This window comes from Polyodon spathula, chromosome 40 (assembly GCF_017654505.1).
Source record: "Polyodon spathula isolate WHYD16114869_AA chromosome 40, ASM1765450v1, whole genome shotgun sequence".
NCBI lineage: Eukaryota > Metazoa > Chordata > Actinopteri > Acipenseriformes > Polyodontidae > Polyodon > Polyodon spathula.
In genome coordinates this window covers 2,645,857-2,665,710 of record NC_054573.1, presented here as the reverse complement: position 1 = coordinate 2,665,710, position 19,854 = coordinate 2,645,857, and the positions used below count along the sequence as shown (strand labels likewise).

General features: G+C 49.4%; 3 protein-coding genes across 4 annotated transcripts in view; 2 read left to right on the top strand and 1 right to left on the bottom strand.

Annotated features, from left to right (window-relative positions):
• The window catches only part of bckdha (branched chain keto acid dehydrogenase E1 subunit alpha), a 6,505-nt gene extending 3,510 nt beyond the window's left edge, over positions 1-2,995 (top strand). The window contains exons 5-9 of one of the 2 annotated variants that reach the window (XM_041236346.1): positions 1-149; positions 293-499; positions 1,627-1,768; positions 2,201-2,558; positions 2,592-2,995. The exon at positions 1-149 is cut by the window's left edge and continues 13 nt beyond it. In XM_041236346.1, the coding sequence (XP_041092280.1) occupies positions 1-149; positions 293-499; positions 1,627-1,768; positions 2,201-2,543 (841 nt within the window). In that variant the 3' untranslated portion in view covers positions 2,544-2,558; positions 2,592-2,995. Of the gene's footprint in view, positions 150-292; positions 500-1,626; positions 1,769-2,200; positions 2,559-2,586 lie in introns of both variants that reach the window. The other variant, XM_041236348.1, reaches the window with a different exon arrangement.
• A 2,792-nt stretch (positions 2,996-5,787) lies between these two features.
• Positions 5,788-13,643, bottom strand: LOC121304914 (alpha-soluble NSF attachment protein). The gene is made up of 11 exons (XM_041236343.1): positions 13,461-13,643; positions 12,430-12,509; positions 11,794-11,910; positions 11,637-11,683; positions 11,250-11,329; positions 10,455-10,510; positions 8,497-8,582; positions 7,960-8,064; positions 6,956-7,024; positions 6,163-6,213; positions 5,788-5,960 (listed from the first exon to the last, which is right to left on the bottom strand). The coding sequence occupies exons 1-11, from the start codon at positions 13,556-13,558 to the stop codon at positions 5,859-5,861; spliced, it is 891 nt and encodes a 296-aa protein (XP_041092277.1). The 5' UTR covers positions 13,559-13,643; the 3' UTR covers positions 5,788-5,858.
• Positions 13,644-13,737: 94 nt separating this feature from the next.
• On the top strand, positions 13,738-18,168 carry si:dkeyp-117b8.4 (E3 SUMO-protein ligase ZBED1). The gene is made up of 3 exons (XM_041236255.1): positions 13,738-14,116; positions 15,875-16,198; positions 16,348-18,168. Exons 2-3 carry the CDS (start codon positions 15,905-15,907, stop codon positions 18,166-18,168), a joined length of 2,115 nt encoding a protein of 704 aa, XP_041092189.1. The 5' UTR covers positions 13,738-14,116; positions 15,875-15,904.
• Positions 18,169-19,854: the final 1,686 nt, after the last annotated feature.

Below are 19,854 nucleotides of genomic sequence, written 5' to 3'. Positions count from 1 at the left end.
CCGCGGGTTCCCGCTGGATCGCTTCATGGCGCAGTGCTACGCTAACGCAGACGACCTAGGGAAGGGGAGGCAGATGCCAGTGCATTATGGGAGCAAGGAGCACAACTTTGTCACGATCTCATCTCCCCTGGCAACGCAGATCCCTCAGGGTGAGCGCGGGGGTCGCGTGGGGGTCGCAGGACTCTGTGGATTTGTTTTTAAAATCTGAAGTTAATGCAAGAGACGAGTAGGGGGGTAGAGTACTGAAAAAAAATGTATAGCGTGATAATCGATTCCTCCCCTCTCCCCTCAGCGGCGGGCGCTGCCTATGCGCTGAAGCGTGAGAATGCGGACCACGCAGTGATCTGTTATTTTGGGGAGGGGGCGGCGAGCGAGGGTGACGCCCACGCTGGGTTCAACTTCGCAGCCACGCTGGAGTGCCCCATCATCTTCTTCTGCAGGAACAACGGCTATGCCATCTCCACCCCCACCAACGAGCAGTACAGGGGGGACGGCATCGGTGAGACCCCTACACACTACCCCCTACACACTACCCCTTACACACTGCGCCATCTCCACCCCCACCAACGAGCAGTACAGGGGAGACGGCATCGGTGAGACCCCTACACACTACCCCCTACACACTACCCCCTACACACTGCGCCATCTCCACCCCCACCAACGAGCAGTACAGGGGGGACGGCATCGGTGAGACCCCTACACACTACCCCCTACACACTACCCCTTACACACTGCGCCATCTCCACCCCCACCAACGAGCAGTACAGGGGGGACGGCATCGGTGAGACCCCTACACACTACCCCCTACACACTACCCCTTACACACTGCGCCATCTCCACCCCCACCAACGAGCAGTACAGGGGGGACGGCATCGGTGAGACCCCTACACACTACCCCCTACACACTACCCCTTACACACTGCGCCATCTCCACCCCCACCAACGAGCAGTACAGGGGGGACGGCATCGGTGAGACCCCTACACACTACCCCCTACACACTACCCCCTACACACTGCTCCATCTCCACCCCCACCAACGAGCAGTACAGGGGGGACGGCATCGGTGAGACCCCTACACACTACCCCCTACACACTGCGCCATCTCCACCCCCACCAACGAGCAGTACAGGGGGGACATCGGTGAGACCCCTACCATCTCCACACACTACCCCCACACTGAGCAGTACAGGGGGGACGGCATCGGTGAGACCCCTACACACTACCCCCTACACACTACCCCCTACACACTGCTCCATCTCCACCCCCACCAACGAGCAGTACAGGGGGGACGGCATCGGTGAGACCCCTACACACTACCCCCTACACACTACCCCTTACACACTGCGCCATCTCCACCCCCACCAACGAGCAGTACAGGGGAGACGGCATCGGTGAGACCCCTACACACTACCCCCTACACACTACCCCCTACACACTGCTCCATCTCCACCCCCACCAACGAGCAGTACAGGGGGGACGGCATCGGTGAGACCCCTACACACTACCCCCTACACACTGCGCCATCTCCACCCCCACCAACGAGCAGTACAGGGGGGACAGCATCGGTGAGACCACTACACACTTTGTACCATTAACCCCCTCCTCCCCTCCCTCTCTCCTTTCTAGCTGCCCGTGGCCCTGGTTATGGCATGATGTCGATCCGTGTGGATGGGAACGATGTGTTTGCCGTGTACAACGCCACGAAGGAGGCGCGGCGCCGAGCCACGGCCGAGAACCAGCCCTTCCTCATCGAGGCCATGACCTACAGGTGCTGCCCCCGCCTCAGGATCGGACCCCACAGCACAGCGCTGTTGTTGTTATTATCAATGTGCTCTCTCTCTGTGTCTCTCTCAGGATCGGACCCCACAGCACAGCGCTGTTGTTGTTATTATCAGTGTGCTCTCTCTCTGTGTCTCTCTCAGGATCGGACCCCACAGCACAGCGCTGTTGTTGTTGTTATTATCAATGTGCTCTCTCTCTGTGTCTCTCTCAGGATCGGACCCCACAGCACAGCGCTGTTGTTGTTATTATCAATGTGCTCTCTCTCTGTGTCTCTCTCAGGATCGGACCCCACAGCACAGCGCTGTTGTTGTTGTTATTATCAGTGTGCTCTCTCTCTGTGTCTCTCTCAGGATCGGACCCCACAGCACAGCGCTGTTGTTGTTATTATCAATGTGCTCTCTCTCTGTGTCTCTCTCAGGATCGGGCACCACAGCACCAGTGATGACAGCTCTGCGTACCGCTCGGTGGATGAGGTGAATTACTGGGACAAGCAGGATCACCCGATCTCGCGGCTCCGACAGCACATGGTGTCTCGCGGCTGGTGGGACGAGGAGCAGGAGAGAGCCTGGAGGAAGCAGAGCCGGAGGAGGGTGATGGAGGCGTTCGAGCAGGCCGAGCGCAGGCTGAAGCCCAGCCTGGACCTCATGTTCACAGACGTGTACAACGAGCTGCCCCCCCACCTGCACAGGCAGCGCCAGGACATGTGGAGACACGTGAAGCAGCACACAGAGCACTACCCACTGGAGCAGTACGACAACTAGAGAGGAGACAACACAGCACACACACACACACACACACACACACACACACACACACACACACAGAGCACTACCCACTGGAGCAGTACGACAACTAGAGAGGAGACAGCACACACAGAGCACTACCCACTGGAGCAGTACGACAACTAGAGAGGAGACAGCACACACACACACACACACACACACACAGAGCACTACCCACTGGAGCAGTACGACAACTAGAGAGGAGACAGCACACACACACACACACACACACACACAGAGCACTACCCACTGGAGCAGTACGACAACTAGAGAGGAGACAGAACAGCACACACACACACACACACACACACACAGAGCACTACCCACTGGAGCAGTACGACAACTAGAGAGGAGACAACACAGCGCACACACACACACAGCACTACCCACTGGAGCAGTACGACAACTAGGAGAGACTAAACACACACGTTGCACAAGAGGTGTCTCTCGTCATACTGTAGAGAGGAGAGACAACACAACACACACACACACACACACGCAGAGCACTGCCCCCTGGAGCAGAAGGACAGCTAGAGGAACAGTATCTCGTGGCGCGGTGTGTGTTGTGATATTCGATCGGCTGTCTGGTTTTATGTTCCGCTCATCTAAACAGGCTGGTATACTCTGTGAAACATGTATTTCATGGTTATTAACAAAGAAACCTTGTTTTGGGGTTTTGTGACTCGCCTAATCATAGAATCGATACTGTCAGCAATATTATTTGTGTGTTCACTTCAAGGGCCAATGCTGTTTTTTTTTCCTGCCTCATCACGTTATGTGTTTGAACAGAACGAATGCTTAAATAAATAAATAAATAAATAAATAAATAAATAAATAAAAGATCTAGATCGCTTTTGGAAGAACGCGGTAAAAACTGTTCCAGTTTAAGTGTAATTTCTAACGTGCCCACTAGAGGGTGCCGTTTCCCTATTATCAGACCAGAGTAGAAAAGCACAGAGGCGCTAGCCTTGCCGGTTTGGGAAATGTTCCAGTTAAAAAAAATTAATTATGTATTTAACAAACCTGTTCGGTTAATAAAAATGTATAACGGTCTCGCAGTCTGCTTGTGTTTTTACTGATTGTTGCTATTGATTTTATTGGGCAATTTTTTAATGTCGATGCGTGAAGACCCGTGTCTGAAAGAGACGGCTTGTCAGACAGTCAATGTTAGTCAAGGACACGGGAAAATACACATTCAAAACAAAAGAGCAGACATTAATAACATTAATAATAATGATGATAATAATAGGCGTCGATTCGGGACGGTATTATTTCCGAGTTCGGGATACAGACGGAATCGGGCTTAGTGGTTTCAAAACTAGAAAATGACATTTGAAAATGATTACTGGTCACGCCTGCTGCTGCTGCTGCTGCTGTTTTTGGGGAGCGGCCAGTATTCCCAGTCTGTGTGTTTTAACAGATCTCTCTAGACCTGTCCATTGCCGGTGTCTGTCGCTGGTATTTCTGAATGTATCTGAACCGTAATCCGATTTATCTTTATAACACGGGTCAATTCACTGAATGTGTTCTTCCAAAAACCTGAAGAGGCTTCCGTTGCTGTGGTAATATTAACCCTAACCCCTAAACCCTAACCGGGACGCGACCCGGTCGCTCGTATTTGAAAGAAGGGAAGGTCTGGGTAATGATGGCACCATTATTATAATTAAAGTGTTCAGAGCAGAAACAGGCGCAGAGACTGTACGGGATTGAGAGAAGCAGCTGGGTTTCTGAAGAATAACACTGCGTGTTTGGGCTGTTTATACACACTATCTATCTATCTATATATCTATATATTCACAAAACTACTATCAAACACGTTTCTTCGTAATGCTATAAAGATATCGTTGCGTTTATCCAAGTACAGATCGGTCTGTCTGAAGACAGTGAGAGACTTCTAGTGGAAACGTTTATCATTGAACTATTACGGTTTTTTTTAGTGTTTTAGTGCTTTAAGAACACAGCATCACAGTGAAAAAATAATTATAATTACAGCGGAGGAGTCTTTGGTCTCAAACGTCAACACGGTTTCGCCCACTTGCAAATCACAGCAGATATTAAATCTCTCGCTTTATCACTTCAAACGCAATATAGAAAGCGAATGCAACTGAACATTAAAACAGGTACAAAAATATATTATAGTAAACATTAGTAACGTGGTTACTTATTACTTATTTTAAAATTCCTGAAATCAGTCAACAGGAGACAATAAATAAATGTGTGTTTTAATTTTTTATTTGGAGAAGAAAAAATAGTTGTAGCTGCTGGAAGAAATCAACAGAAATCTCTTTAAAGCAAAATAAGCAGAAATTATTAATATACCTACACATGAAATCAAAACAGCAACACGAGCTGTAAATACACAAAATTAAATGTATATATGTGTATATATCTCGATATGTATAACAATAATAAGGAAAAGAAAGTTGGTATTTGGCGACCTCTAGTGGCACTCTGGGAGATGACAACTTACAGTTAGTAGCCCTTAATAGCAACACTGACCTGCTACTCCCTTCACTAAAAATAATCATTAAATTTGTTTTGGTTGATTTAGGGTAGTGTCTGAAAAAAGTGCCTTTTAAAACAAAACTAATCAAAACGCCTTTCGTTTTTTGTTTTTGTTTTTAAACAAAAAGATGACATTTATTATTATTATTATTATTATTATTATTTCATTCTTGTAGAACATTTCCATCCAGAACTTACCCCCCCACCAAAAAAACTCAAATCAGAACATACAAATGAGTCAAGCAGATTCATTGTTTACGGAAAATTTTTTCTCGTTTTGAAATTGAACGCGCCGACCTGCATAATGCGGACGGAAAGAATGAGTAATTTCCTGTTGGGGGGAGGCGGGGGTCAGATTAGGGAGGGGGTCTTTTATTTTTTATCTCTCCATGCTGTTTCAAAAACTGGTTCAGTCAAAAAGTTGTTTTCTACTGATTTATTGTTTTTATTATTATTATTATTATTATTAGCATTCATTTCACTTCTTGTAGAACATTTCCATCCAGAACTTACCCCCCCACCAAAAAAACTCAAATCAGAACATACAAATGAGTCAAGCAGAGCAGCGTTTGGGCTCTAGTGCCTTCATCAGTGTTACACAGTGGCACTAGAGCCCGAACGCCTGTCTGCTTGACTCATTTTAGTTTATACATACACTTTCTTTTTCCACCCTAATAAAAGGGTTAAAGGAATCGCGCCGAGATTCTCCCTTTTGCTGTTGATTTGGTTTTGGTTGAAAGCTCCTGTTGTGGGGGAGGAGGGGGTAGAGGGGGGAGGGGGGTTCATTCTTTAGCGCAGATCGCTCTCCTCTCCCTGAATGGTTTTCTTGATTCGGAGTAGCATGGTCGTCAGCCACTGGTCCAGTCGAGAGATTGTATCGTACTCCTTAACCTGAAAACCACAAGACATTCAAAACCATCCTTCAAAAACAAACACATATATAAAAATCATGTGAGCAGAAAGGACAGCGCAGTCTGTGTTTCTATTCTGTTCTGATTGACTCACAGATTCAGTGCAGGGTTAGGGTTATTATTTTCTGATTGACTCACAGATTCAGTGCAGGGTTAGGGTTATTATTTTCTGATTGACTCACAGATTCAGTGTAGGCATCAACATTCTGCTCTTCGTGAGCATCTAGCAGTTTCTGAGAAAAAAAGAAATAGAATATTAGAACATATACATGCATACAGACAGACAGACACACACAGCTACAAACCCAGCTACACACACCACACACACACACACACACACACATACACACACACACACCTAAACCATAATTTTGTCCTCAATGTACTAACTGTTCTAGTGTCCATCAGCAATGGGAATGAGACTCCTGTTGCACAGCAGTGTGATCCAGTCCAGGTTTCACCACCTGCTTGATCAGCCCCCAGTGTGTCTAGGTAACAAGCTCAGGTGTGTCTTATTATTAAACTCCTAGTGAAAGCAGGACTGGATCACACAGCTGTGCAGCGGGAGTCTGATTATTAAACTCCTAGTGAAAGCAGGACTGGATCACACTGCTGCGCAGCGGGAGTCTGATTATTAAACTCCTAGTGAAAGCAGGACTGGATCACACTTGTGCAGCGGGAGTCTGATTATTAAACTCCTAGTGAAAGCAGGACTGGATCACACAGCTGTGCAGCGGGAGTCTGATTATTAAACTCCTAGTGAAAGCAGGACTGGATCACACTGCTGCGCAGCGGGAGTCTGATTATTAAACTCCTAGTGAAAGCAGGACTGGATCACACTGCTGTGCAGCGGGAGTCTGATTCCCATCCCACACACAGACAAACCATGTACTTTCTGCAAACCAAGAAAGAGGCTGTGCTAGTATCTGCTATACTATACTGGACCAATCAAACTGGGTGAACTGGTGAACTAACCTTGACCAGTTTGCATTCCCTGGAGTCTGAAAAAGCCGGGAACATTTCTTCATACTTCTGAAGAGCCAGCTGGGGGGGAGAGAGAGAGAGAGAAGGGTTGAGGGAGGGGGAGAGTGGGATAGAGAGAGAAGGGTTGAGGGAGGGGGAGAGAGGGATAGAGAGAGAGAGAAGGGTTGAGGGAGGGGGAGAGAGAGAGAGAGAGAGAGAAGGGTTGAGGGAGGGGGAGAGAGGGAGAGAGAAGGGTTGAGGGAGGGGGAGAGAGGGAGAGAGAGAAGGGTTGAGGGAGGGGGAGAGAGAAGGGTTGAGGGGGGAGAGAGAGAGAGAGAAGGATTGAGGGGGAGGGAGAGAGAAAGAAGGATTGAGGGGGAGAGAGAGAGAAAGAAGGATTGAGGGGGAGAGAGAAAAAGAAGGATTGAGGGGGAGAGAGAGAGAAAGAAGGATTGAGGGGGAGAGAGAAAGAAGGATTGATGGGGAGAGAGGGATAGAGAGAGAGAGAAGGGTTGAGGGAGGGGGAGAGAGAGAGAGAAAGAAGGGTTGAGGGGGGAGAGAGAAAGAAGGATTGAGGGGGAGAGAGGGATAGAAAGAGAAGGGTTGAGGGGGAGAGAGGGATAGAGAGCGAGAGAAAGAAGGGTTGAGGGAGGGGGAGAGAGAAGGGTTGAGGGAGACAGAGAGGGATAGAGAATGGTTGAGGGGGGGAGAGAGGGGTACAGAATGGTTGAGGGGGGAGAGAGGGAGAGAGAAGGGTTGAGGTGGGTGTGAAACCACTAATACCAGTGATGCGATGGTCCCGATGGGCTACTTCTTGTATGCTTCACAACCAGTCGATTTATCAGGAAGGATGGAAATAAGACTCCTGTTTCACAGCAGTGTGATCCAGTCCAGGTTTTACTACCAGCTTGATCAGCCCCAGTGTGTCTAAGCTCAGGTGTGTCTTTTTATTAAACTCCTGGGAGAGGAACACAGCGCTGTGCAATAGGAGTCTCATTCTCATCGATCCGCCTCACCTTGGCGTTCAGCATGTCCACACAGAAGTGGCACAGAGCTGCTTTGAAGAAGTACTCCTTGGCACTGTACTTCAGGAGAGTGCTGTCCATGGCGTGAGTGCCCACCTGGGGGAGGACAACAAATATATAAACAACATATACAAAGATATACACACTGCAGCTACAGTAGCATTGTCGACTGAGATTGCCGTTACACTCCGTTACAGTGATGCTGCAATTAAAGTAATTACATGGTTTAATTACAATTATTTTGCAAAGGTTCAACTACAAATATATTGTAACTCCAATTAATTACAAATAAACACAATACAACTGCAATGACCCCAGGTCTGAGATAGATAGATAGATAGATAGATAGATAGATAGATAGATAGATAGAGAGAGAGATACAAGCATATAATATATATAATATATATATATATATATATATATATATATATATATATATATATATATATATATTAAAGCAGGACTTGCTGACTCCCCCCTCTCTCAGGTCAGTCTTAGCCCCCCCTCTCTTTTGGTCCAGTCTCTTACCTGCTCATAGATCTCACTGGCCTTCTGGTACTGTTCCAGCTGGGCTGCGTACGCTGCCACTTTCAGTAGACACTTGTTAGCGAGAGCTGAGAGAGAGAGAGAGAGACTAATCAGACAGAGAGGCCAGACAGCAACCAGATTACTGCAACATCGTTACCATCAAACACGGCAATGGATACTTTTCCAGGAAATTGTCTTGTGATATTGAACGCTGTCCTAATACCTAATCTGTCCAACAGCAGAACGTTCTGAGATCGTTTCCACTCGTTATTGTGGTCCTTGATTTTTTTTCCCTACTCACACCCACAGAAGGTGGAACCTGACTTACTTTGAAAGACTTTTTGATTTGGAAAAGATCCTTGAAGCGGACTTTGAAATGACCCGATCTCCCTAAACAGTAATCTGTAATAATGCTTCATCGCCATTCCACGTTGCATAATGTGCTGTCATGTTAAAGCTTTTTTTTTTTTGGAAGCGGAGACACAGCTGGGGGGGGGGGGGGGGGGGGGGGGGGGGTGGGGGGGTACTCGATGTGGCCAGATGACTCCCCCCCCAGCCGGTTTGTCTCCGCACATGAGCTCAACCACCGACTGACTAAGAGTTTAAAAACAAACGCCACGCAGAGACCATCTGTCTCTGTGTGTGTGTGCAGTGTCACGCGTGTGTGAGACACCACAGGAGTGTGCGTAGACAGAGACACACTCAGTGTGTGTGTGTCTCAGTGCGTCTGTCTCTGTGTGTGTGTGTGTCTCAGTGCGTCTGTCTCTGTGTGTGTGTGATGTCTCTGTGTGTGTGTTGTGTGTGTGTGTCTGTGTGTGTGTGTGTGTGTGTGTCTCAGTGCGTGTGTCTCAGTGTGTCTGTCTCTGTGTGTGTGTCTACACAATGTTGTGGTACACAAATGGTCACGTCTTCAGTGCGTCTGTCTGTGTGTGTGTGTGTGTGTGTCTCAGTGCGTCTGTGTTTCAGTGTGTGTGTGTCTCAGTGCGTCTGTGTGTGTGTGTGTGTCTCAGTGCGTCTGTCTCTGTGTGTGTGTGTGTCTCAGTGCGTCTGTGTTTCAGTGTGTGTGTGTCTCAGTGCGTCTGTCTCTGTGTGTGTGTGTCTCAGTGCGTCTGTGTTTGTGTGTGTGTGTGTGTCTCAGTGCGTCTGTGTTTCAGTGTGTGTGTGTGTCTCAGTGCGTCTGTGTCTCAGTGTGTCTCAGTGCGTCTGTCTCTGTGTGTGTGTGTGTCTCAGTGCGTCTGTCTCTGTGTGTGTGTGTGTGCTCAGTGCTCTGTGTGTGTGTGTCTCAGTGCGTCTGTGTCTCAGTGTGTGTGTCTCAGTGCGTCTGTGTGTGTCTCAGTGCGTCTGTGTGTGTGTGTCTCAGTGCGTCTGTCTCTGTGTGTGTGTGTGTGTGCTCTGTCTCTGTGTGTGTGTGTGTCAGTGCGTCTGTCTCTGTGTGTGTGTCTCAGTGCATCTGTCTCTGTGTGTGTGTCTCAGTGCATCTGTCTCTGTGTGTGTGTGTCAGTGCGTCTGTCTCTGTGTCACAGTCACGTGTTGTGTGTGACTCAGTGTCTCAGTGCATCTGTCTCTGTGTGTGTGTGTGTGTCTCAGTGTGTGTGTGTCTCAGTGCGTCTGTCTCTGTGTGTGTGTGTGCATCTCTGTGTGTGTGTGTCTCAGTGCATCTGTCTCTGTGTGTGTGTGTCTCAGTGCATCTGTCTCTGTGTGTCTCAGTGCATCTGTCTCTGTGTGTGTGTGTCTCAGTGCATCTGTCTCTGTGTGTGTGTGTCTCAGTGCATCTGTCTCTGTGTGTGTGTGTGTGTGTCTGTCTCAGTGCGTGTGTCTCAGTGCGTCTGTCTCTGTGTGTGTGTGTCTCAGTGCGTCTGTCTCTGTGTGTGTGTGTCTCAGTGCATCTGTCTCTGTGTGTGTGTGTGTGTGTGTGTCTCAGTGTGTGTGTGTGTGTGTGTCTCAGTGCATCTGTCTACCTGTTTGACTCTTCTCCCTCTGTGTGTAATCTCCTGCTTGCTCGTAGTGTGCGATCTGAGTCACGCGTGCAGACAGAAAGTCTATGGGAGTAACGTAGACAGGAACCTGTTTGACACCTCCACACAACAGTGTAAAAGTCTCAGTGCACAGGGGTCGTCTAGGTGTGTAGAGTGCGTCGTTTCTGTGTTGTGTGTGTTCAGCGCACACAGGCTGTTTCTCAACCACACAGAGTGGAAGACCCCCACAAAACACATCGTCTGGTGTCTGTACTCAGATCAGTGTGTGTGTGTGTGTGTGTTCTCATGCATCGTGTCTCTTTTGTGTGTGTGTGTGTGTGTTACAGTGCTTCCCTATGCTTTACCAGACCTCTCTGTGCTTTACAATAGCTTCCCTATGCTTTACCAGACCTCTCTGTGCTTTACAATGCTTCCCTATGCTTTACCAGAACCTCTCTGTGCTTTACAATGCTTCCCTATGCTTTACCAGACCTCTCTGTGCTTTACAATGCTTCCCTATGCTTTACCAGACCTCTCTGTGCTTTACAATGCTTCCCTATGCTTTACCATACCTCTCTGTGCTTTACAATGCTTCCCTATGCTTTACCAGACCTCTCTGTGCTTTACAATGCTTCCCTATGCTTTACCAGACCTCTCTGTGCTTTACAATGCTTCCCTATGCTTTACCATACCTCTCTATGCTTTCACTGTGCTCTGACACTTTGCTAAGGGAAGCCTCAGTATATATAAAACTCTGCGCTCTCCTCTGCACAGTGCAGGAGGTCCTGACACACACTTGCCTTGTCGATGTCCACCAGCTCACTCTCGTAGATCTCTGCTATGGAGACGTGGTGCTTCGCTGCGATGGTGAAGCGACCCTGCAAACCAGCGGCTTTCAGATCAGTGAGAGGGTTCAGAGCAGCTTAGATATATACACATGTACATGCCTGCCTGCCTGCATACACACACACACAGGCACACACACACACACAGGCATGCACGTATACACACAGGCACCCACACACGGTCATACAGCCCTATGAAACTTCTTCGGGTCAGATGGAAATGTTACATTAAACTAAGTGTGCTGTTTTTCACCCACTCACGGTCACAGTGGCCAGTACATCTATATTGTACTGCAGCGTTATGGAAAATAACTCACACCACCCTCTCCAGCAGTCTCACCATGTCTGTGTAGATCTCGATCGCTCTGTTCAAGCAGTTAATGGCCTCTGGGTGAGAAAACAACCAAAACACAGAAGTTTAATGAGCGAAGCCCGTCTCTCATGCCTGGACTGCTGCTGTATTACAGCTGTTCCAATTCGCTGGTCGTGATGCGTACCCTGTGGATCTGCTTTCTTGAAGGCGTTCCCCGCGTCAATGAAGCTCGTGGCCGCGTCGTGCTTGCTCTGCTGCTGCAGGTGCAGCTGGGCTGCCTGCGCAAACGCATTTCCCGCCGCTGACAACAACAAAACAAACAGGAAGTTCAGAAGCACTGCCAGAAACGTGAGCAACGTTCCCATTAAAAACGTCTTGCTCAGTGTCTTGTATTGATTTTGATCCCATGTTCTCACAGCATTGGGTGCCCACCCATGCTTCCCTATGCTTTACCAGACCTCTCTGTGCTTTACAATGCTTCCCTATGCTTTACCAGACCTCTCTGTGCTTTACAATGCTTCCCTATGCTTTACCAGACCTCTCTGTGCTTTACAATGCTTCCCTGTGCTTTGCTTTGCTTTACTGTGTCTGTCTCTCTCTCTCTCTTTCTCTCACTTGTGTTTTTACTGTGGGCACATTTTCTAAGGGTTAGTTCGCTGTTTTTTTTTTTTTTTTAAATATGCTTTGCCTTCCTTTCTCGGTGCTGTGCTATTACTATGGGACACTTTTGTAACAGTTGTGAGGACTCAGAGCACCCTCCCTCCCCCAAAGTGTGAGGTGTGAAGGTATCTCAGCGAGACAGAGAAAGGCAGGGCCTCACCGCTCCAGTTCTTTGCCATTTTGAACATATTGGCTGCTCTGGCGTACAGCTCACAGGCTTCTTCCAGTTTGGAGGACCCCCTGAACACAGAGAGACAGAGAGAGAGACAGAGACAGAGAGAGAGAGAGAGAGAGAGAGAGGGGGGAATGGGAGAGAGGAGATGATGAGATGAGATTGGAGGGGGGAGAGGAGAGAGGGGGAGGGGGGGGGGGGAGGAGGGGATAGAGATCAAAGTTACGCTCAGCAGCCACGTTCAAATACATTTATGAGCAGATTATTATTATTATTATTATTATTATTATTTATTATTATTATTATTATTATATGCATTGAGAAATCTCATTCAAAAACAGGCAGTGTGATCCATATAAAATGGAGGCGCTTTAATATTTGAGTCCCATCAACCTGTCTCTGTGTGTCAGCGGGTCTCTGACACCCACAAAAACACACAAAAACAAACACCCACACACACAAAAACAAACACCCACACACACACAACAAAAACACACAACACACACACACACAAAAACAAACAAAACGGACACACAACAAAACTGACGACACACACAAAACAACACACACAAAAACAAACACCCACACACACAAAAACACACACAACCACCAAGCTTACAAAACGGACACACAACAAAACTGACGACAGGTGAAAAACAAAACCAAACGAATCAAGTTCCTAACATTCACGCGTCATCGCGTATTAATAAACACAACACCGCCACACGTCGCTTCTCCCGCGAAATATTGAGAAAAACAAACACAAAAAACAAAAAAAACATTTGAATATTATTATTTTGACCGTTCGTTTTTAGACAAAATCCAACACCTTTGCATCAACCGCCGGTTTAATAACCCTTTAACCGGCTCTTACAGCAGAAACGTCCCGCCTCGCTTTATTTTATTATTCAATACGAGTTCCGCGAATGGGCCTGCCAGTGTCGCATCCCCGGGCTTGCCAGACTGCCTCAGCCCGGGGCTCGGGCGCCCCAGCCCGGCCGCTCCCGTGTCCCGCTCACCCGAACATGTTCGCGAAGAAGGACTGCGAGGATTTCGTCTTCTTTTCGGCCTCGGCGATGAGAGCCAGAGCCTCCTTCTCTTTCCCGGAGTTGTCCATGGCTCCGATCCCGGGTTTAGCTGCGTCTCTCCCTCTTCAGCTGCGGACACGTCCGTGATGAAAACACGGGGGCCGGCCTCTCCCCCGTCACGTGTGGGGGGCGAGGCCCGATGCTCCACGCGTGACGTGCTCCACGCGTGACGTGCTCCACTCTGCACATCTCTGCCGCTGCAAGCCGCAAGCACGCATCCCCAAAAAACTCATACCCGCAATTATGTGGCGGATATCAGTAACGTTTTGTTGAGATATATTGTTTATGTATAACTTTTGATATATATAAAAAAAAAAAAAAAAAAAAAAAATAGAATAGTTTGGTTTTAATTTTCATGCACGTCGCATCCCTGTAAGTAAACAGTAAAGTTAGACCAGCCCCGTCACGGTTTATTTGTTTATTTGTTTTTTTTTTGTGTGTTTTGAAAGAGGTCGCTTTGTAGGAAACAGCTGCAAGCGAGACGGCCCCTAACTCAGCGCACTTTCGAGACGGGCCCTAGAGCGGTAAAAAATTGTAAAAACAATTCTCCAAAAAAAAAAAAAACGACCCTAAGGGACTGAGAACCGGTAAGTGCCGCCCAACGATACGAGAAATCGCCTCGGAGCAGCGGCAGAAACGCACGCAGCCCTCTGCATCGTGTCGGTGCGCACACTGATCGCGCTGTTGCCAGCCCAGTGAAAGCGAGATAGATAGATAGATATATCTTCCTCTAACAGCACGCATGGCACGCTGCTCTCCCCTCCTCGTTTGCGGGTAGAAAAGCTGTATTGATATCAGCAGCGCTTACAGGAGTACCGCGAAATGTTCCTCCAGGGACAAGAGAGGAAGTCAGCACCTCGGCTCACTTTGAACATGAGCTACTTTAGCTGAGTGATGGCTGCAGTGTAGGATACTGCCCTCAGGGGTCAGGGTTAGGGTTAGGGTTAGGGTTTCGGAGTTGGGGTTAGGTTGGTTTCACTGTTAGAGTTAGGGTTAGGCTGGTTTCAGGGTTGGGGTTAGGGTTTCAGAGTTAGGGTTAGGGTTTCAGGGTTAGGGTTGGGGTTATGGTTTCAGAGTTTGGGTTAGGTTGGTTTCAGGGTTAGGGTTTCAGGGTTGGGGTTAGGTTGGTTTCAGGGTTGGGGTTGGGGTTAGGTTTAGGGTTTCAGAGTTTCATTTTCTCTAATAACGAGGAGATTGTAATATTTCCACAAAGCTTCAACACAATACATGTTATGCCTTTTCATCTTGTATATACAGTATTGCATTATTACTGAAGTACTACGTTCCCCTGGTTTGTTCGATAATATACATGAAATACACAAATCACTGGAACAGGTGTTATATTTTCATTAAGAATGTTATAGATAGGTATGTGTGTACCAACACATGGGTGTATGTGTGTATATATATATATATATATATATATATATATATATATGATAATATGATATTATCTACTTTATAGATTATTTGAAAAATCTTTTTTTATGATTTTTAACTTTTGTGTACTTTACATTTGCTGCATTCTTTTAATTTTTGTACACTGCAGTTATATTATTATTATTTTTATTTATTTGTGTGTTTGTTTCTTAGCAGACACCCTTATCCAGGGCGACTTACAGTTCTTTCAAAATATCACATCATAAAATATCACACTACAGATAAGAGCTGTTCTGAAGTACAGTACAGTCGGTAGAAAGTGAGAGCAATTCAAATGAGAATCGAAAACGCTGTAAAGAATCTGAGAGCGAGTTCGGCCAGAGCAGTTAACCCTCTGGGGAAGCTGTTTTGCTTTATAAGAGTGAATTCCATTGAGACTACAATAAATGGATAAGAACGATTTCAGACCAGAGCAATTACAGAACAGGTGAATACAGATTCCTTTCGGGGTGAAATCAAGCGCAGGATACACAGAGTGTCGTTAGGATTGAGAGCAGCAGTGAACAGAGCAAGGTGTGGAGAAGATCAGTGCAAGAGAATGCAAGCACTGCTACTGGGTGCCTTGTAGTCCAGTGTGTAGTGGAGAGCTGTGAGGTCTGAACAGGTGAGTCTGGAGGAGCCGCTGGAAGGAGGTTAGGGACTGAGTGACCCTGATATCAGTGGGCAGACCGTTCCACCACTGAGGAAAGGGAGGAGAAGGTAGAGAAACGTTTAGGGGGGTTGTTAGTGGAAGGGGGAGCGTTTGGCAGGGGTGAGTGTGGAAGAGAATATGGAGAGGAGCGACAGGGATCCAAAGCAGCAGGGAGTTTGGTTAGAGCTGTTGTTCGGTATTTATATAGCGCCTTTCATGCTGGAAGCAACTCGCAGGACTTCTATGGCTTTCTAATCAGCTGATTCCTCTGCAGGTACCCCCTGACCCACCCCCCCAATCCACAATGGCATTTCAGATGTATCCAGTGCCTGCCAGCAGCCCCAGCTCAGCCCTGAAGAGGAAGGGGGAGAGAGGGCCGGCGCCTGGGCTGGCGAGGCCCCTGTACCCCGTCTCGGCCGACCGGCGCAAGTCGAAAGTGTGGCAGCATTACACGCAGCTGAGCGAGAGCCACGTGGAGTGCAACGTGTGCAAGAGGCAGCTCTCCTTCCACAACAGCACCACCAGCATGCGGGAGCACCTGCTTCGGAAACACAGCATCCGGGACAGCCCCCCCCAGCACATCGGGGCCCCCGGGCAGGTTTCCAGCCCCCCGCAGCCCAGGTCAAAGAGGAGGCGCAGGAGATCCAGGTGTCAGGGGAGGTGGTCGGCAGCAAACGAACCCGGATCCCAGACACGGCCACGGCCTCGACCAACACAGCCCCCCCCCCTCCCCTGGGCCCCCCCCAGGACAAGCGGGCGGGGCTGCTGTCCGAGCTCATCCTGGAGATGCTGTTCCGGGACCTGCACCCCGTCTCCGTGGTGGAGGAGCGGGGGTTCAGGCTGCTGCTGGGGTGCCTGGAGCCCTCGTTCCGGGCCCCGCCCTGCTCGCATCTCTCCGGGATGCTGTGGCATCGACACAGCGTGCAGAGGCAGCTCTTGCAGGGGTACCTGCGGGCCGGCGTGGGGTGCGGGGGGGCTGCAGTGCTGTGCACCGACCACTGGGGGGCGACGGGGAGCGGCAGGGGCTACCTGACTGTGAGCGTTCTCTTCGTGGATCGGGATTGGCGGTTGGCCAGGTGTGTCCTGGAGACACGGCCGGCTCCAGAGTCCCAGGGGCTGAGGGACGCTCTGGGAGGGGTGCTGGCACAATTCGGCCTGCCTGAGAGCTCCGTGCTGGGGGTGGTCCTGGACAGGCCGGACCCTTCTCTGTCTCTCCGGTCCCCAGGGGGCCCGGCGGGCTGGCAGGGGCTGCCTTGCGCGGCTCTGTGGCTGGGGGAGTGTGTGGCGGAGGCTCTCTCTCTGGATCCTGTGCAGGAGGTGCTGGCAGCGGCCCGGGTCATCGTGACTCACTTCCAGCAGGACCCTGGCAGAGCTGCTCTGCTGAACCCAGACGAGGCGGGAGTGGCGGGCAGCAGCAAGGCTAGGCTTCTCGCCGTGGACCAGCCCACCCACTGGGTCACCACCCTGGCCATGTGCGAGAGCTTGCTGGAGCTGCGCTGGGTTGTCAGCTCGGTGCTGGAGGGGGGGGGCAGCCCCCCTGTCCCCAATCTGGCGGATCAGCAGTGGCGCCTCCTTCAGGAGCTAGTCCCGGCACTCAGGACTGTGAGGCTGGCCTCCTCCTTCCTCAGTGAGGAGCCCAACGCCCCTGTCTCCGCCCTGCTGCCCTGCCTGCACGGGGTGGCCAGGCTGCTGGGCAGGCAGCTGGGGGAGTGCGGGTTGCAGGCGGCCCGGTCAGCCATCGGGAGGATGAGGGGAGCGATGCAGAAGCGTTGGAGGATTGGAGAGGGAGAGGGAGAGGAGGTGGAGGAGGAGGGGGAGATGCTGGACAGCCCCCTGGTCCTCGGCTCATTCCTGGACCCCCGTTTCAAGGAGCTAAGGTTCCTGAGCCCGGATGCCAGGAGCCGGCTGCACGGGAGGGTGAAGGAGCTTCTGTCGGCGCAGAGGGACGAGGGAGAGGAGGACGGGGGAGAGGGAGAGGGCTCCCCGATGTCTTGCCTTTCTTTTGAGGCTCAGGATTTGCAAGCCGCGGGGGGAGGCGACGGCTGCACGATCAGCATGGTGGTTGTCGGGGCGCACGGTAACAATCAGGGGTCCCCCCCCCCTCCTCCTCCCTCCCCTCCCCGTCAGAGCATCTACGACATCCTGCTGGGGGAGGACCCGACGGAGCGCATGCCGGAGATCCAGCAACAGCTAGAGAACTACATCGCCGAGCCCTTGTGCAAGCGCAGCTGCAGCCCGCTGGACTGGTGGCGCGGCAAGGAGCTTCGATTCCCAGCACTGGCCCGGCTGGCCCGCCGCTACCTCGCCATCCCCTCCACCGCCGTGCCCCCCGAGAGGGCCTTTGCCGCCCAGGAGAGCCCCGCCCTGCGCAGGAGGGCCACCTTGGCCCCAGAGCACTTGGACCAGATCCTGTTCCTGAACCAGAACTGCGATTTCATCGAGGGCCTCCGCGGAGGGGCCACGGGCGCGGCCGAGCGCAGGGGGGGCCAGGCCCACGCCAGGGAGACTCTCTATCAGTCGCTGGTGTCCTTCGAGAGCCAGGCCTGGCTGAGCGAGGACAGGGAGTGACAAGCGCCCTCGCCACCTAGTGGAAGAGAGCAGGACTGCGCATTTCACATTCACCAGACCGAAGGCTTAATCTTGCTGTTTCAAAAATAACAACGATGACATCGGACTGGGTTTTCATTGTAAAAAGTGACGGGACTTTTGATTTGGAATTCGTGGTCCCTTTTTTGGATTTGACTGTTTTGTTGGTTTCAGCTGCAACGGTTAACGAGACAGCCAGAGACAAAAAAAAACAAAATAAAATGGACTTAATTTTGTTTTCAAGCTGTTTTTTTTAATTTCTGTTTTAGTGTCGCTACAGCACTGGACCACAGTTTCTTTTAGTGTTTTTACTGAAGACCTGACAATAAAAAATATATACAAATTAAGTTAAGAAACATGTACGTTGATTATTATTATTATTATTATTATTATTATTATTATTATTATTATTATTATTATTATTAAGCAGCTTCTTGAAGGATCCCAGGGTGTCGGCTTCAACAACATTACTGGGGAGTTGGTTCCAGACCCTCACGATTCTGTGTGTGTGAGTGAGTGAGTGAGTGAGTGAGTGAGTGAGTGAGTGAGTGAGTGAGTGTGTGAGTCTATTTGAGTGGATGTGTGTGGATATGAGTCTATTTGTGTGTGCGTGTATGTGAGTATTTGTGTGTGTCAGTGTGTGTATGTGAGTGTGTGGATGTATGTGACTGTCAGTGTCAGTGTGACTGAGTGTGTTAGTGTGAGTGAGTGTGAGTCTGAGTCTGTGAGTGTGCACCCCCCCCCCCCAGAGGGGGGGATCTCCCCCCCTCCCCCAACCAGTCCTCAGGAGAGGGTTATTCTGTGTTTGGTAGGTCAGCCTTTAAACAGTGTAAAATATTCAAATGATTTCTAATATAGATTTAAGAGATGAAGGCTTGTCGTGTTAACCTATTCCTTTTACAATAGTTAGGGTTTGACGATGATGATGAATACAAAAGAAACTCATCACTATTATAAGACTTTTATTTTCAAAAATATATAATGTATATAAACGAGGCACATTGGGAAATGTTTTTGGTTTCTTTATAATCACTCGATCGTTCATCCTTGCCCACGACACGCTGGAGTGACTGTGACTGAAGCCTATGCACTTAATCACCTAGTTAGTGAGGCAGTTGATTGGACGCTGGATACGGAGGGATTTCAGCTGTTGAACTGCAAGCTTGAAGAAAAGCAATAAAGAAAAACACAGAAAAAAAAACAATATGCCACGTCTGTTAAGAGAGCAGCGGCTTCGTGCGATCGGCATGCTGGAGGCTGGACTCGGGCAGCGGGCTGTGTGGCTCGCCGTCTTGGGGGCTCACAGCCAGCGATTTCAAACCTGGTGAGACAGTGTAACCAGACCCACTCTGCCAATGACAGGGCACCAACCGGGAGACCAAGAGTCGCAACACCTGCCCGAGAGCGACGGACCATTCTGCAGCATCTTCGTGATGTCAGTTGTTAATCAGCGCAATAAAAAGTCACTGCCCCTGCTCTGAAACAGAGCTTGTCATTTTACTATCAGATCTAGTGAATTGTATCCAATATGTAAGTGACAGGTTTCTTTTGATGCTCAGCATTATATATATATATATAAACACACACATGGCCTTGATGACAAAACATTCCAGCACTTGATAAGAATATGGCATCGGCTGCTTTAAAGCACTCGCACTCGCACAGTGG

Excerpts from the sequence above, each read along its gene's own strand:
- si:dkeyp-117b8.4 (XM_041236255.1), top strand. The coding sequence starts at position 15,905 with ATGGCATTTCAGATGTATCCAGTGCCTGCCAGCAGCCCCAGCTCAGCC. Across the intron at positions 16,199-16,347 it reads ACATCGGGGCCCCCGGGCAG|GACAAGCGGGCGGGGCTGCT; the intron begins GTTTCCAGCCCC and ends GGCCCCCCCCAG.
- LOC121304914 (XM_041236343.1), bottom strand. The coding sequence starts at position 13,558 with ATGGACAACTCCGGGAAAGAGAAGGAGGCTCTGGCTCTCATCGCCGAG. Across the intron at positions 11,684-11,793 it reads CAAGAAAGCAGATCCACAGG|AGGCCATTAACTGCTTGAAC; the intron begins GTACGCATCACG and ends TTTCTCACCCAG. Across the intron at positions 8,583-10,454 it reads GAGGGAGAAGAGTCAAACAG|CTCTCGCTAACAAGTGTCTA; the intron begins GTAGACAGATGC and ends TCTCTCTCTCAG.